Raw genomic sequence first — 14,079 nt, forward strand, 5'->3', positions numbered from 1 at the left:
GCTATAAGCAGTTAGATAGATTAGTATGAACACAATGCTGCACAAATGGACAGAATACTGTGACAAGTAACGCCTGTGTGTTTCTGTCTTTCTCAGTGATGAACAACAGAAGGACTACTTACTGGAGCGGAGGGATCTGGCAATAGACTTCATCTTTTCTCTAGTGCTCATAGAGGTTTTGAAGCAGGTGAGGCTTCATTTACTGCATGCTTCTGTTGCAGACCTTTCACAGATGACCACATAATACTGTGAAAAGATTCAACAGATGCAGTATTTTTTACCTCACTCATGTGTACAGGGCTGTAAATAACTGTAACACTAATGAGTGTTTGTCCCATATATTTTATTTCTCCCCATCTAGATCCCTCTTCATCCTCTGATGGACGGATTAATCCAAGAAGTTATAAACCTGGCCTTCAAGCACTTCAAATATAAGGAAGGGTAAGAAGAAAATGTCTCTTAAACACACATTGTGTTTTACATTGGTTAGTAATGTGTAATGTATTTACACACAAGGCTAAATGATGTTTGTGTTTACTTTTTCCAGGTATCTGGGGCCTAACACGGGCAACATGCACATAGTGGCTGACCTCTATGCTGAAGTAGTGGGAGTTGTTGCTCAGTCAAGGTACTGTGTGTAAAACATATTTGCTTAAAATACATCAGACTCTCATGAGGAGTGGGATGTGTTTACCTTGTAAAGCAGCTCATCTCATTATAATACGGTTATGCATCTTAGAGGCTTAAAGCTTTGCGCTTGTGTCCAAACAACAGTGGTTCAGACCAGTCTGCTTATTGCAAGGAATGACCATACAAACCTGTAAAGCGCTGTTTTAATGGGTCTTGTTTTAACGAGTCAAATTCTTTGTTCTGTTTAGTTTCAAATCGTATCCAGGTCATGTTGCAGCTGCTGGGCTTTTTTGTTAGTGTGGAAAACATAATGTGTGGCTGCAGTAGCTACCTGTCCTCCTCTTGACCCCATTTTCAGAATTATTACAAATTACAAATGTTGTCTCTCTGACTTCGGTACAAGTGAGAAAAGTCATGTAGTAATAACTGTCATTCACTGTGTTCTGTTAGTCTGGGTGTGTGTTGGTAAATACATGTGTGTATTATAATAATGACACTAAATGATGGTCCTCCAGCTGTGTAATGTTGTGTTCGATGAAAGATGAACCCTGTTTCTATTTTCCAGGAAGTTATTACTGTGAGGTCTAGGTTCACAGACAGCTCAGTAACTTCTGTCATACACACACAACGTAATTTAACACAGTCATCAATCTAGTAATGGATCAAAGTCAATACTTGGAGATCTAGTTCAGCAAATGTAGGCTGTCGTCTGTGTGGATGATGGGTTTTCCACTTGATTAAGCTTCTTACACCCCTTTCAGTGTTATTTATTTGCAGTGCATTATTTACACACAGGGATATGAAATGGCTGAGTGCACACACTTAAACAATATGAGCGCTATCTGCATGTTTTTCCTGCTTGGTTTATGGATCACAGTGTTTATGTGAGTCTTGGCACCAAACAAAAGGCTGATTACTCTTCCACTTACTTAACTGCTACGGTAACCCCTGCGAAACATGCACGTGTACGCACCCACACACATATGCATATTCCCTCCACATCACCCCTCCAGATGCCATTCTAAATATAGCCCTGCAAAGCGCTGTTGGTAAAATCTGTCTGGATGGCGAGTATGTACACAACCACACACATGCAAAAAAAATGCTTGTTGTAGAAATTCCAACTGTATCACCAGCTGAGACCTGAAACATTTACTTAAATCCAAGAGAATAGAACAGCTGTTCACATCTGGTTACCATTTCTTTGGCAGGTTCCCAGCAGTGAGGAAGAAGTTCATCTCTGAGCTCAAGGAGCTGAAACAAAAGGAGCAAAGTCCATACGTCATCCAGTCCACAATCAGCCTCATCATGGGACTCAAGTTTTTCCGCATCAAAATGTACCCGGTGGAAGACTTTGAAGCTTCCTTCCAGTTCATGCAGGTAGCTACAGTGTCCAACGTACTCCTTCACTGCATACATGCATGTCTGGAAGCTGTTTAGTGCTATCACAGAGCAATCAGGCGTTAAGTACCTGGTTTATTGTCCCATTTGCGGTCGTGCAAGTGTTTCCAATTTCCTCTCCTCATAAAGAAACAGGGACATAAACTGGTGACCTTGCATTCAGGGTATTGTTTTTAAATTCTCTCTCTTTCTCTCTTTCTATAGGAGTGTGCACAGTATTTCTTGGAAGTGAAGGATAAAGACATTAAGCACTCATTAGCAGGACTCTTTGTGGAAATACTTGTACCTGTAGCAGCCGTAAGTGCGCTTCATCTCACTGCTCAGCAACAAATACACATTAAGCCAGAGTTAAATTGAAGTCTGTCTGTTTTGCTGATGTTCATTATGCAGTATTTATATCTTAAGAGCAATATTAATCCAAAGTTTGTCAGTTAGTAGTGTTTATCAGCATCAAGTGAAAGAAAGATTGGATTCAAGAAAACTCTCCATCTTCCCTCAGACTGTGAAGAATGAGGTGAATGTACCGTGTCTACGGAATTTTGTAGAGAGTTTGTACGACACCACTCTGGACCTGTCCTCTAGAAAGAAACACTCTTTGGTAAGTTTTCCCCATATTCTGTTTCATCACCGCTCATCTCTCTTCATTTCCTCTCCATTACTAGCAATTGGTGAAAGCACTTACTGTAACTCTCCAACATGTGGGCTTTTATCTCTCCATGGGAAGGAGACAGGAGTGCAGCACAGGCTAGTATTTGAAGCCATGCCAGGTGGCCAATATTTTCCCACAGTGTGAAGGGAGGCAGGCAGGGAAATCAGCACATTAGATGAAGTACATCTCCCTTATTAACAGTGGCGTCACACCAAAAAGCATGTATTAAGAAGATTGCATTCTTTTTGCCAAAGAGTTTTAACCACAGGTGTTAAAGCATGATTACCAAGAGTTAGCTAAATTCTGTTCTTGTGAGATCCTTACTAATTCCTACATTTTGTTTGTGATTTTCTGATCATGTCTAATTGATGGATGGATTAAAAAAAGGAGCTCAGACAGAATCTAACTAGATTAGAAAGAGATGTTTCTCTTTCTTTTGCCACACCTTTGGGATGTATTCCAGCCATTTGATAGGCATATCTGATAACAAAGCATGTCATCTAGCTGCTGTATTGTACTGGTTGTCGTTGATGCGCTATTTGTGATATGCACAGTGCTTTCTCCTTCTTCGGCTGAGACTTGTGTCCTCGGGGCTGCAGACCTGCTGCTCTGCTGGCATGCATGTTTGACGGATTCTCCAAATACTCCCAGCCACCCATTCTGTTCAAGACTTAAGACGCCTCTTTTTTTCACAAGCATTTTTGTTGACTTTTTTCCAAATGAACAGCACACTGGCATGCATGCAAACAAACAGTAACCTGCCATATCAGTGAGAGCAGAATGGACAGACATGACAGGAATGACGGCGATGCAGTGCATTGCCATAATTGTTAATCTTTTGTATTCTGGGAGACAGACACATAACACTTTGACAATGGTGTACCTGGACTGACAGTGATCATTAGCGAAGCATTCCTCATGAAGAATAATCTGCTAACTCAAGCGCAACAACATGACATAACATAAGTTACTAGATACCAAGTTCACATTCCTGCACATGTACTTAATGTTTATAGATACATATATTTGCCCCTCCATAAACCTATAAACTTGCCACCTCTGCAAATGAATATCTGAAAAAGCTGGAATGTTAAATGGTGAAGAAAGGCTCAGGCTCAGGTGGATGGCGTGATACTTGTCATGATAATTGACTAATGACTTTTCCCTTCTCATCAGGCTCTGTATCCACTGGTGACCTGTCTACTGTGTGTCAGTCAGAAGCAGTTCTTCCTCAGCCGCTGGCACATTTTCCTAAACAACTGCCTTTCAAACCTCAAGGTCAGCTTTTTTTCCTATAGTATGCAAATGCATATTCAGTATTGTAGCGTAGGTTTTTTGTATCCCAAAAACTGTATAGCAATAAATATGTGCCTATGGGGAACAGTGAAAGTAGACCACGCTTGATATTCTGCAGTAACCTAACCTAACACCTCTGACTATAAAATCAGTGTGTGTTGCCTCAAGAGAAACACACACACTGTGACTGATGGGGGCTCATAAAGTACTTATGTACTGTAAGTCTGGAGATTCCTGTGTATGTTGTTTATACAGTAAATGACTATATGCCTGCAAGATACAGCTTGGTACAAAATTCAGAGTACTGTTGCATGTTTTTTTTTAGCTGAGCTCATTTCAATTTATTTTTGTCTGCTTGTGGTTGAATGCAGAATAAAGACCCCAAGATGGCCCGTGTGGCTCTAGAATCACTCTACCGCCTTCTATGGGTGTACATGATCCGGATAAAGTGCGAGAGCAACACTGGAACACAGAGGTAAAAGTCAAATAAAACAAATGTGTAAAGATTTTATCATTACCTGTCACTGGTCATGCCATTGTGATAAGTGGTTTTATAAAAAGTGATTGTTAGGTTAAGTAAAAATTCATGTGAAGAGACAATCTGATCTAATATTCACAACAGTGTACTCACTCATGCCTCATTTTTTTACAACTGATGTGGAAAAGGATTTATTGTAATCAATGGAATATATAAAACATGTAATGACCATACTGAGGTATTGAACCTATAACTCTTCGTCCTGCAGCCGGTTGACATCCATCACCACCACTTTGTTCCCTAAAGGGAGTCGCAGTGTTGTGCCCAGAGACATGCCCCTCAACATTTTTGTCAAAATTATCCAGTTTATTGCTCAGGTATGTATGACAAACTCACATAAAATTCTACATGTTGGCTTAAACTTTGTTCTTGGAGAAAGGATGAGAAGCATGCAGTTGTGTTTTGTGTTTTATTTCATGTGATTCTGCAATTACCGTTTAAATATAACCAAAAACTGGTCATATCCAACCGACCTGTTCAGAGTAATGAAAAAACGGGATGACCAAGAATGTAGGCCATGAGATATTTTTGACATTTCTCCAGGATCCATTATCAAAATTGATTATATTTCAGCTAATGGCTGAATTAGAGACTGAGGATTTTAAACACATCCACTCAGCCTTTAATGCTTTGTACTGTCAGCAGCTGAATAGAATCCAGTGTTTTTATGATTTTCACATATTTACAGTCAGATGCATAAGTCGAAAAACTCTTGTTTTTTTGTCATCATACCTAGTTATACAATGCAAAATGTCCCACTGGTGACAACAGGCACACCTGCCGCCTCACACCACATTAACTGTGAAATGCTGTAACACCAGAATGTTTGTCCTCTGTTCAGGAGAGACTGGATTTCGCCATGAAGGAGATCATATTTGACCTGTTGAGTGTCGGGAAGCCTGCCAAGGCCTTCAGTCTCAACCCAGAGGTAAAGAGAGCAGATGCCTTCATTCAGTCATGTGCACTCAGTCACACACAGATCAACAGTGTATCTCCTCTGGCCATGCTACAAGATTGAGCATTCCAAATTTTATTTGTAGTCAGCAAGGAAGGTAAAGAGTGGTATGCTCTGTGTTGGAACAGCAATGTTCACCTTTTCTGATGTAGAGAGGAGATGCACTTGGTGTTATGTAATACTGCATTGGGAACAATAATCTCAAGCTTTTGTAATGTATTGTAACCATTTTGTTGTATCTTTTAGCATGCAAATTTAGCTGTTACTAAACATTTACCCAATCCCTGCTACAAATTTGGCATTGCTCTCTTTTCCGTCTTCCAGCGTATGAACATAGGTCTGCGGGCCTTCCTGGTGATAGCAGATGCTCTGCAACAGAAGGACGGAGAGCCTCCCATGCCCAACACAGGAGCCACTCTGCCCTCTGGAAACTCTCTGAAGAAGAAGAAAACATATCTCAGCAAGACACTAACTGAGGAGGAAGCCAAACTAATAGGTCTGTATGTGTCCCTGCAGACATTCAGGCTGCAGCAATTTAAAGTGTCATCTCTAATTCAGTTTCCCGCCTCTTATCTGTTGTGCACAGGCATGTCCTTGTACTACTCCCAGGTGCGTAAGGCTCTGGACAACATCCTGAGACATTTGGACAAAGAGGTGGGCCGTTGCATGATGCTCACCAGCGTCCAGATGCTTAACAAAGAACCGGAGGACATGATCACGTAAGTCACTACATACGGCAACTTCACATATTTTAGGCGTTTTGCAGCCAAAACACAGCTATTCACCCTTTACTTTACCATTATAATGCCATAATGAATGCTAAAAATGAGATATTTTGACCAATGTACCTCTTCATCTGTAATAGCGGTGAAAGAAAGCCTAAAATCGACCTGTTCAGGACATGCGTGGCTGCCATTCCTCGTATCCTTCCTGATGGCATGTCCAAATCAGAGCTTATTGACCTGCTCTCGAGGTACGTTCTGTTAATAAGTCATACGTTTATTCATACCTATTAAAGTGTACTTGTATATATTTCATTTTTGTATCTGTTCCTCAGGCTTACAGTGCACATGGACGATGAACTTCGTCTCATTTCCCAGAACTCTCTTCAGAGCCTGCTACTTGATTTCTCAGACTGGAGGGAAGATGTCCTCTTTGGTTACACCCATTTCCTGTTACGCGAGGTATAGTGGAACATCACAGAAATGTACACAAAACCCCCATGCAACCTTAGTCTGTTTATTCTGCTGGATGCTTTTTTAATTTTCTTAAATGAGTGTATAATCATATTTAGAAAAACAGTCACTGGCAGACTTTATAAGTGTTCTTGCCAAACTCTTCTAGGTCCAAGACACCCATCAGGGTCTGCAGGATGCATCTGTGAAGCTCCTTCTCCAGCTGCTCACTCAGTGGAGATTAGCTCTGCAGCTCCAGGGGAAGATGCGAGGTGGAGTTGAGGTTTGTTGATTAATCCTGCTGCTAAAATGACACTGATGAGCTAAAAGGGGGATAGGGATGACATTTGTTAAGCGCCATGACATTGACAGTGGGGCTTCTTTATTTACCTTCCTCCCTGTTTGTTCTCCCTGCGTATCAGGCCAGCCCCAGACTGCCAGATCGAAGCCCTCACTGCTCTGTGCTCCATGCGGTCGAGGGCCTGGCTCTTCTGCTCCTCTGCTCATGTCAAATCAGCACAAGGAAGCTGGCAGTCGGTGTCTTAAGAGAAATACGCTGCCTCTTCACAGCTCTGGGCCATGCTGAGGTACAGTACAGAAAACAATCAACAAATAATATTAACTGGCATAATGTATAAATACATCTACATTATGCAGCTGGTTTACTTGTCATTAAAGATGGAGAGAGTATGTGGAAGGAGAGCGATCTGATGCTAATAAGAGATGCAGTGAAAGCAACCTGTGAATTCTTTCACATTGTGTGACGCCATTATAAAAATAGCTGATTCTATTAATGACTCTCCCTACAGGACGATGACAAACCCATGATAGAGGTCATGGACCAACTGAGCCCAGCTGTAATGGACAGCTTTGTTCACGTGGCTGTTTCTGACTCAGTGAGTACATTACAGTGGAAGAGTGATCAGTAACAAATTAGGTCAATTATTTATATCACAGCCTTCTGTCATTCTCCTCTCCTTTCTTTTCAGTCCACCTTGCCCCTCAGCCACCACGTTGACCTGCAGTGGCTGGTGGAGTGGACGGCTCGACTGGTGAGCAGTTCTTACGATGTGAAGAGCCCCAGCCATGTGTGGATCTTTGCCCAGTGTGTGAAGGACCCATGGGTGCTGTGTTTGCACATCTTCTTGCGACAGGAGCACCTGCCCAAACACTGCCCCACCGCCCTGGGATATGCTTGGCCCTACGCTTTCACACGGCTGCAGCTGCTACTGCCACTTGTTGACCCCAAGTATAAAAACATATATCAATTATGTTTCTCTTTAGGCATTTATCAACCAAAATAACACCTAATGCTGTTAGCACATGCACATCTTATGCCTTCTCTCCCCTGTCTTTCTGCAGCAGTCCAGTGAATGCTAAGAAGACTAGCACAGTAGGATCCAGCGACAGCTACATCTCACTCTGGCGCAATTATCTGATCCTTTGTCTAGGTGTAGCTAAGCCAAGCATCATGTCACCAGGACATCTCAGAGCTTCTACGCCAGAGATTACCGCCACCACACCTGATGGGAGCGTCACATACGATAACAAGGTATGCATTTGTGCCAGGCATCCTAATAGATCTGGGCATTTTAGAGATTATTTATGGAGAAAGTAAATTAAATGTGATGCTTTACTTATTGTGATTGAATAGGTCAGTTAATTAACCCTATAGTAGCAGATTTATTACTTGAACTGATAGGATGTATTCTCAGATATTAATTTGTATTAGTTTATTGTGTTCTTGATGCCTGATCCATATGTCTGTGTGCATTTCCTATATAGGTGATCGGTACTCCCTCTGTGGCCTGGCTTTTGAAACAGCTTGTCCCTCTAATGAGAGCTGAGAGTCTGGAGATCACAGAGTCCTTGGTGCTGGGGTTTGGATGCACAAATGCTCTGGTCTTCAGGTACTGGAACAGAAACCTGTTGCACCAATATACACAGTACACCTGCAGTAAAACAAAAAAAACTTCCATTACATCACAGAGTTGGGTCAATTGCTAAATGCTGATTATCTCGGTTGATTTATTTCACTAAAACAAAATGTTTGATTTAATACAGCAATGTTCAGAAATCTGTTGCTGTGTTCAATCTGCTGTCAGAACACAAAATCTAAAAAGAGAGGATAGATTAGGATTACAGTACAAAATGTACACAATGGATGATGTGCTAGCTTTGATTTTATCTCTGCATAAGAAAAACATGATTCATCAGTGTTTTTATGCTCCCTTCATGTTTCACTCGCTCCCACCTGTCTGTAAAGTTGTTGTCATACTTTGGATAACCTGCATTCCTCTCTGACATTCAGAGAAGAAAAAATGCATCACTGATGTATAAAAAGAATTCTTAGAGGGACAGAGATGTATCACATTTTTCACACACAGAGGTTCCTTTGTGAGAGGGAGGTATTTCATTTTAAAGGAGATCATCTATTTTTAACCCTGAATGTTTTCTGAAAAGGCGGCCCTTGTTATTAAAGAGATTACTATCTGCATGAACAGATTTGTCTGTCATTACTGTGTTTGAGGATTAGTAGTTTTAGGGCATGTGGCATTTGACTTGCAATGCACAAGGTAAATGTCAGTTAGAAATCACTCTCATACTCACTAAAGAGAAAAAAGATTTCAGCGAACAGGCTGATTTTATTCTTATCCTGTGTGTTTACAGGGAGCTAGTCGAAGAACTCCATCCATTAATGAAGGAAGCCCTAGAACGTAGGCCTGAGGTAACACACACACACACAGAAGCAGCAAAATTGTTAATAGATGTGTATGTGCTAGTTAAGTTTTGATCAAAGTCCATAGGGTAGCACAAACTGACAACCTGTCTGCTTCCAGAACAAGAAGCGCAGAGAGAGGAGGGATCTTCTCAGACTACAGCTGCTGAGGATTTTTGAACTGCTGGCTAATGCGGGTGTCATCAGTGACAGGTAGCGCGCTTGCATGTCATGTACTCAGTTAGTTTTATGCAAATTAACCCGCCTCCCATAGATTACCAAAGTCAAACACTTCCTTTTCCTTCTCTATAGCACCAATGGAGCTCTGGAGCGGGATTCTCTGGCACTTGGCGCTTTGTTCCTTGAGTATGTGGACCTAACCCGGATGCTTCTGGAAGCAGAGAATGAGAAAGAGCTGGACGTACTTAAAGACATCCGAGCCCATTTCAGCGGGATGGTGGCAAATCTCATCCAGTGTGTTCCTGGTAGGTGGCTTTATTTTTTTATTTTTTTTAGTATTACAGTATACCATGGATTGGTCTTTCAGTTGTGTCACACGTGGTGGCTGTATGAATGGTCATATACAGAAGTCTATCTCATTATCACCCTCTGTTTCTCGCTCTCTCTGTGTACAGTCCACCACCGCCGCTTCCTTTTCCCTCAGCAGTCTCTGCGACATCATCTCTTCATTCTCTTCAGCCAATGGGCTGGACCTTTCAGTGTTATGTTTACTCCCCTTGACCGCTACAGTGACCGCAACCACCAGATTACCCGCTACCAGTACTGTGCTCTGAAGGTAGGTAAAATCTCCCTCCTACACAGCCAGAATCATTCTCCTATTATTCCTGAGCACCATGAACTCACTGAACTTTTGTCTTCTAGGCCATGTCAGCTGTTCTGTGTTGTGGTCCAGTTTTTGACAACGTGGGTTTATCTACAGATGGCTATCTGTACAAATGGCTTGACAACATCTTAGCCTGTCATGACTTACGGGTATTCAGCTTTCTATGTTCATTCTTTTAGAAATATACTTTGATTATTGTACCTCAAGTAGTGAGTATCTACTAATAATACTCTTCAGCTGTTCACCAAGAAGTTTTTAATTTTTGTGCTTCTACATAACAATATGTTTCCCATCAGGTCCACCGTCTGGGATGTGAAGTGGTCATCCTGCTTTTAGAACTGAACCCAGACCAAATCAATCTGTTCAACTGGGCTGTGGACCGCTGCTTCACTGGATCCTACCAGCTGGCATCTGGCTGCTTCAAGGCCATCGCCACAGTCTGTGGTAACAGGTAGGAAAACAGGAATAATCTGCTTTTTCATTCTGTGAGGACACAAATGTGCATGTCATATCTTTTTAACATTCACCTGGCTAGTAATCATTGTTATAAAGAGCTTCTCTTATTTTCTGCTAGGAATTACCCATGTGACCTGGTGACGTTGCTCAATCTGGTGTTATTCAAGGCCTCCGACACCAGCAGAGAAATATATGAAATCTCCATGCAACTGATGCAGGTACATACACATGTACAGCATACAGATGACAAAGCTAAATATGTATAAGCTGCACAAAAAGAAGCATGTAGTGAAAGTGTTGCAATTGTAAAACATAAATATTGTTTGCAGGTCCTGGAGTCTAAGCTGTGTGCTTACTCTAAGCGGATGGTAGAACAGAAGCCTGGTAATATTTTGTATGGAACTCATGGCCCCCTGCCACCATTGTACAGCGTCAACTTATCACAGCTCTCTATGCAGCTGGCCAGCATGTACCCAGAGCTCACCCTGCCTCTCTTTTCGGGTAGGTTTTTATCCTAATATATACACAAATGCCTTTGTTGACACCCCTGTATGTCACAGGATACAGTGACCTGTTTCATCACAAAGCGTGGAAAAGAACCCAAAACTAGAACTCTGTTTTAACTATTTACTGAAGAATGGCACATCCAAATTGCAGTCACATGTCTTGAATACCTGTTAGTGTGTTGTGTCTGCCAGTATGTGTTCTTGTTATTGAACACCCTAAAAGAATTCTTAGCTGCCTTAAGGCACTACAGACTTATAATTCCTGACATTCCTTTACCCATGCAGAGGTGAGCCAACGTTTTCCAACCACCCACCCCAATGGCAGACAGATCATGTTGTCCTACCTGCTACCCTGGCTTAGTAACATTGAACTAGTGGACACTGGGCTCCTACCACCTGCATCAAGCCCCTGCACTCCAGAAGAAGAACCTCATGCTCAGGGACAGGCTCTGCCCCCAAGTCTGAGAGGTAATGGCTGGGGCTCCTTGCAGGCAACTTCACTGGTGCTCAACAACCTCATGTTCATGACTGCTAAGGTAGGAAGTCTAGTTTTTCTAGGTATTTGTGAGATTAGCTTCTTGCCCTGACTGGTTTTGTTCCTTGACATTTTCAGTATGGGGATGAAGTTCCTGGACCAGAGATTGAGAATGCCTGGAATGCTCTGGTGTCCAATGAGAGGTGGAGCAACAACCTGCGAATCACCCTGCAGTTCCTTATCAGCCTATGTGGAGTCAGCAGTGACACCACACTGCTGCCTTATGTAAGTGTAGTCACCAGACATGATGAAAAAGCCCCTTTTAACAAATATGTTAAGACAATTCAAAATATACTGAGCCTCTAATAATGCATGTATCTGTTATAGATCAAGAAGGTGGTGATCTACTTGTGTCGCAACAACACTATCCAGACTATGGAGGAGCTCCTGTTTGAGCTGCAGCAGACTGACCCAGTCAACCCTGTGGTTCTTCACTGTGACAATCCACCTTTCTATCGCTTTGCTGCCAGTAACAAAGCCTCCACCTCGCAGACGGGTGAGAGGGAATATTCCTGTCATAATCCTGTCAATGTTTTGTTTGTACTTAACAGCTTCTTATGTGAGTGCATTGTGTTTCTGATAACTATCTCTGAAATGTTTTGTATGTCGGTAGGCACCACTTCCAGCAGTAACACTGTTGTGGCTGGTCAGGAAATGTCTCTGGGAGACACAGATGAGAACAAGCTGGTCAGAGAGAGTGAAGAGCGGTTAGTATTAATACCTATTTTATGTACTTGTATTGGCCATATGCTGCCACACTCCATTCAGAAATTCAAGGCGTTTAAGCAAGCAGATATGTCAGCATCATATCAGTAACGCAGCAGTATCAACCCACAATCTTCAGGCATTTTAGTCACTGAATAAGTGCAAAGAGCATCTCTGAATTTCACTTTAAATGTCACATATCTGTTTCAGAAGAGCCAGGGCTCACAATAGACTGGAGTCGCGCTATAGCAACAGCTCTGGAGGCTCCTACGAGGATGAAAAGAGTAAGTTGTCTCGGTTCTCAAAAGAATGAATGCACAGACTTGCTGGGTTTGCACAATGTGTACTCGCTCACACACACACACAGCCCACGAGTTTTCACAGCTGACTGTCATCTGCAAAGACCTGTAGGACATAGATTTTTTTCTGTCAGTCCAAATGTCACCATGTTTACTTAAGACTTCAATCCTTGCTTCTAATTTCCTTCTTACATATAGTTTTATGATAGTGGTTGTCGTTATGTCATGTATATCACACATTATATGCAGACATAAAATATAAGGCCTACCACTCTCAACCTCTGCAGCAAGCATGTGTGTTGGCAGGCTTCAGTCTTCCATGTTTTCATATTTCAAACAAAGCCTGTGTTTGATACAGCTATTTTAAACAAACCAACCATGATAAGAAGTGTTCTTACGTTGTCAAGTAGTTTCAAATATGTGATTATTCTTAAAAACATTTTTGGAAATATTTTAGTGGCTGTCCTGTAACTAATTAATTATTGTATTGATTTGACGTGTTTTTTGTAGCTGACCCACTCCCGCCTTATGCTGGATGGCTTCTGGGTGTTCTGGAAACTAACCATCCCCAGCCACTACCGATGCCTGTAAACGGAGGTTGCTGGGCACCTCTGGTTGACTACCTTCCAGAAACCATCACACCCAGAGGGCCACTGCACAGGTATACACACACACACACACACTGGGTAAACAGCCATCATACACACATCATACAAATACAACAGGCTCACAGATTGTTTTTCACACATCCTCATAGATCGTCTGATACACTCCAGCACAGAATGAAACCAAGCTGGCTTGCTTTGTCTCTGCTATGAAAAGAATGCATTTAAATGCATTAGGGATTCACTACTTTATGTTCTCTGTCTCTCAACACCTCAAAAACAATTACTCAAAATGAACTGAATGATGACATGTCCCTTGTGTTTAGATTTATGATACATGTACAACAAAATACAGTTTATGTATGTTCAGTTTGCTACTTTATAAATTATCATTTATTAGAAAGAGAAGCAGTAAGACATACACAAGCATTACTTAGACTGAGACATTGAAATATGATACATGTGCCTAAAACTACTTCCTCAAAATTACCCCTTTTCTTGCACAAACTCAATAGTTTTAGTGTTTCGGTTTTTAATTTCATTTATGAAGAGAATTCTTTCCTTTTTAATAATGATACCAATATTTTAGATTTTATTATGCTCTAATGAAAGCTGTGTGTGTCGTCCTCAGGTGCAACATTGCAGTGATCTTCATGACTGAAATGGTGGTGGACCACAGTGTGAGAGAGGACTGGGCTTTACACCTGCCCTTGCTACTACATGCCCTTTTCTTGGGTAGGTGTACATAACAAACACATACCATACC

General features: G+C 41.7%; 1 protein-coding gene across 4 annotated transcripts in view; it reads left to right on the forward strand.

Annotated features, from left to right (window-relative positions):
• The window catches only part of fryb (furry homolog b (Drosophila)), a 36,496-nt gene that overhangs the window by 10,826 nt on the left and 11,591 nt on the right, over positions 1–14,079 (forward strand). For all 4 annotated transcript variants that reach the window (XM_028422382.1, XM_028422383.1, XM_028422384.1 and 1 more), the window contains exons 5-39: positions 97–187; positions 362–441; positions 548–628; positions 1,842–2,010; positions 2,236–2,328; positions 2,531–2,629; positions 3,857–3,958; positions 4,348–4,451; positions 4,723–4,831; positions 5,356–5,442; positions 5,794–5,965; positions 6,056–6,188; positions 6,335–6,442; positions 6,527–6,653; positions 6,814–6,927; positions 7,067–7,231; positions 7,454–7,540; positions 7,634–7,893; positions 8,007–8,196; positions 8,430–8,554; positions 9,315–9,372; positions 9,485–9,576; positions 9,676–9,848; positions 9,999–10,159; positions 10,246–10,356; positions 10,504–10,658; positions 10,782–10,881; positions 10,993–11,164; positions 11,455–11,705; positions 11,783–11,929; positions 12,032–12,200; positions 12,318–12,411; positions 12,620–12,693; positions 13,219–13,369; positions 13,945–14,048. In XM_028422382.1, coding sequence (XP_028278183.1) covers positions 97–187; positions 362–441; positions 548–628; positions 1,842–2,010; positions 2,236–2,328; positions 2,531–2,629; positions 3,857–3,958; positions 4,348–4,451; positions 4,723–4,831; positions 5,356–5,442; positions 5,794–5,965; positions 6,056–6,188; positions 6,335–6,442; positions 6,527–6,653; positions 6,814–6,927; positions 7,067–7,231; positions 7,454–7,540; positions 7,634–7,893; positions 8,007–8,196; positions 8,430–8,554; positions 9,315–9,372; positions 9,485–9,576; positions 9,676–9,848; positions 9,999–10,159; positions 10,246–10,356; positions 10,504–10,658; positions 10,782–10,881; positions 10,993–11,164; positions 11,455–11,705; positions 11,783–11,929; positions 12,032–12,200; positions 12,318–12,411; positions 12,620–12,693; positions 13,219–13,369; positions 13,945–14,048 — 4,508 coding nt within the window. The remainder of the gene's footprint in view (positions 1–96; positions 188–361; positions 442–547; positions 629–1,841; positions 2,011–2,235; positions 2,329–2,530; positions 2,630–3,856; positions 3,959–4,347; positions 4,452–4,722; positions 4,832–5,355; positions 5,443–5,793; positions 5,966–6,055; positions 6,189–6,334; positions 6,443–6,526; positions 6,654–6,813; positions 6,928–7,066; positions 7,232–7,453; positions 7,541–7,633; positions 7,894–8,006; positions 8,197–8,429; positions 8,555–9,314; positions 9,373–9,484; positions 9,577–9,675; positions 9,849–9,998; positions 10,160–10,245; positions 10,357–10,503; positions 10,659–10,781; positions 10,882–10,992; positions 11,165–11,454; positions 11,706–11,782; positions 11,930–12,031; positions 12,201–12,317; positions 12,412–12,619; positions 12,694–13,218; positions 13,370–13,944; positions 14,049–14,079) is intronic.

Source organism: Parambassis ranga, chromosome 14 (genome assembly GCF_900634625.1).
Source record: "Parambassis ranga chromosome 14, fParRan2.1, whole genome shotgun sequence".
Classification (NCBI taxonomy): Eukaryota; Metazoa; Chordata; class Actinopteri; family Ambassidae; genus Parambassis; species Parambassis ranga.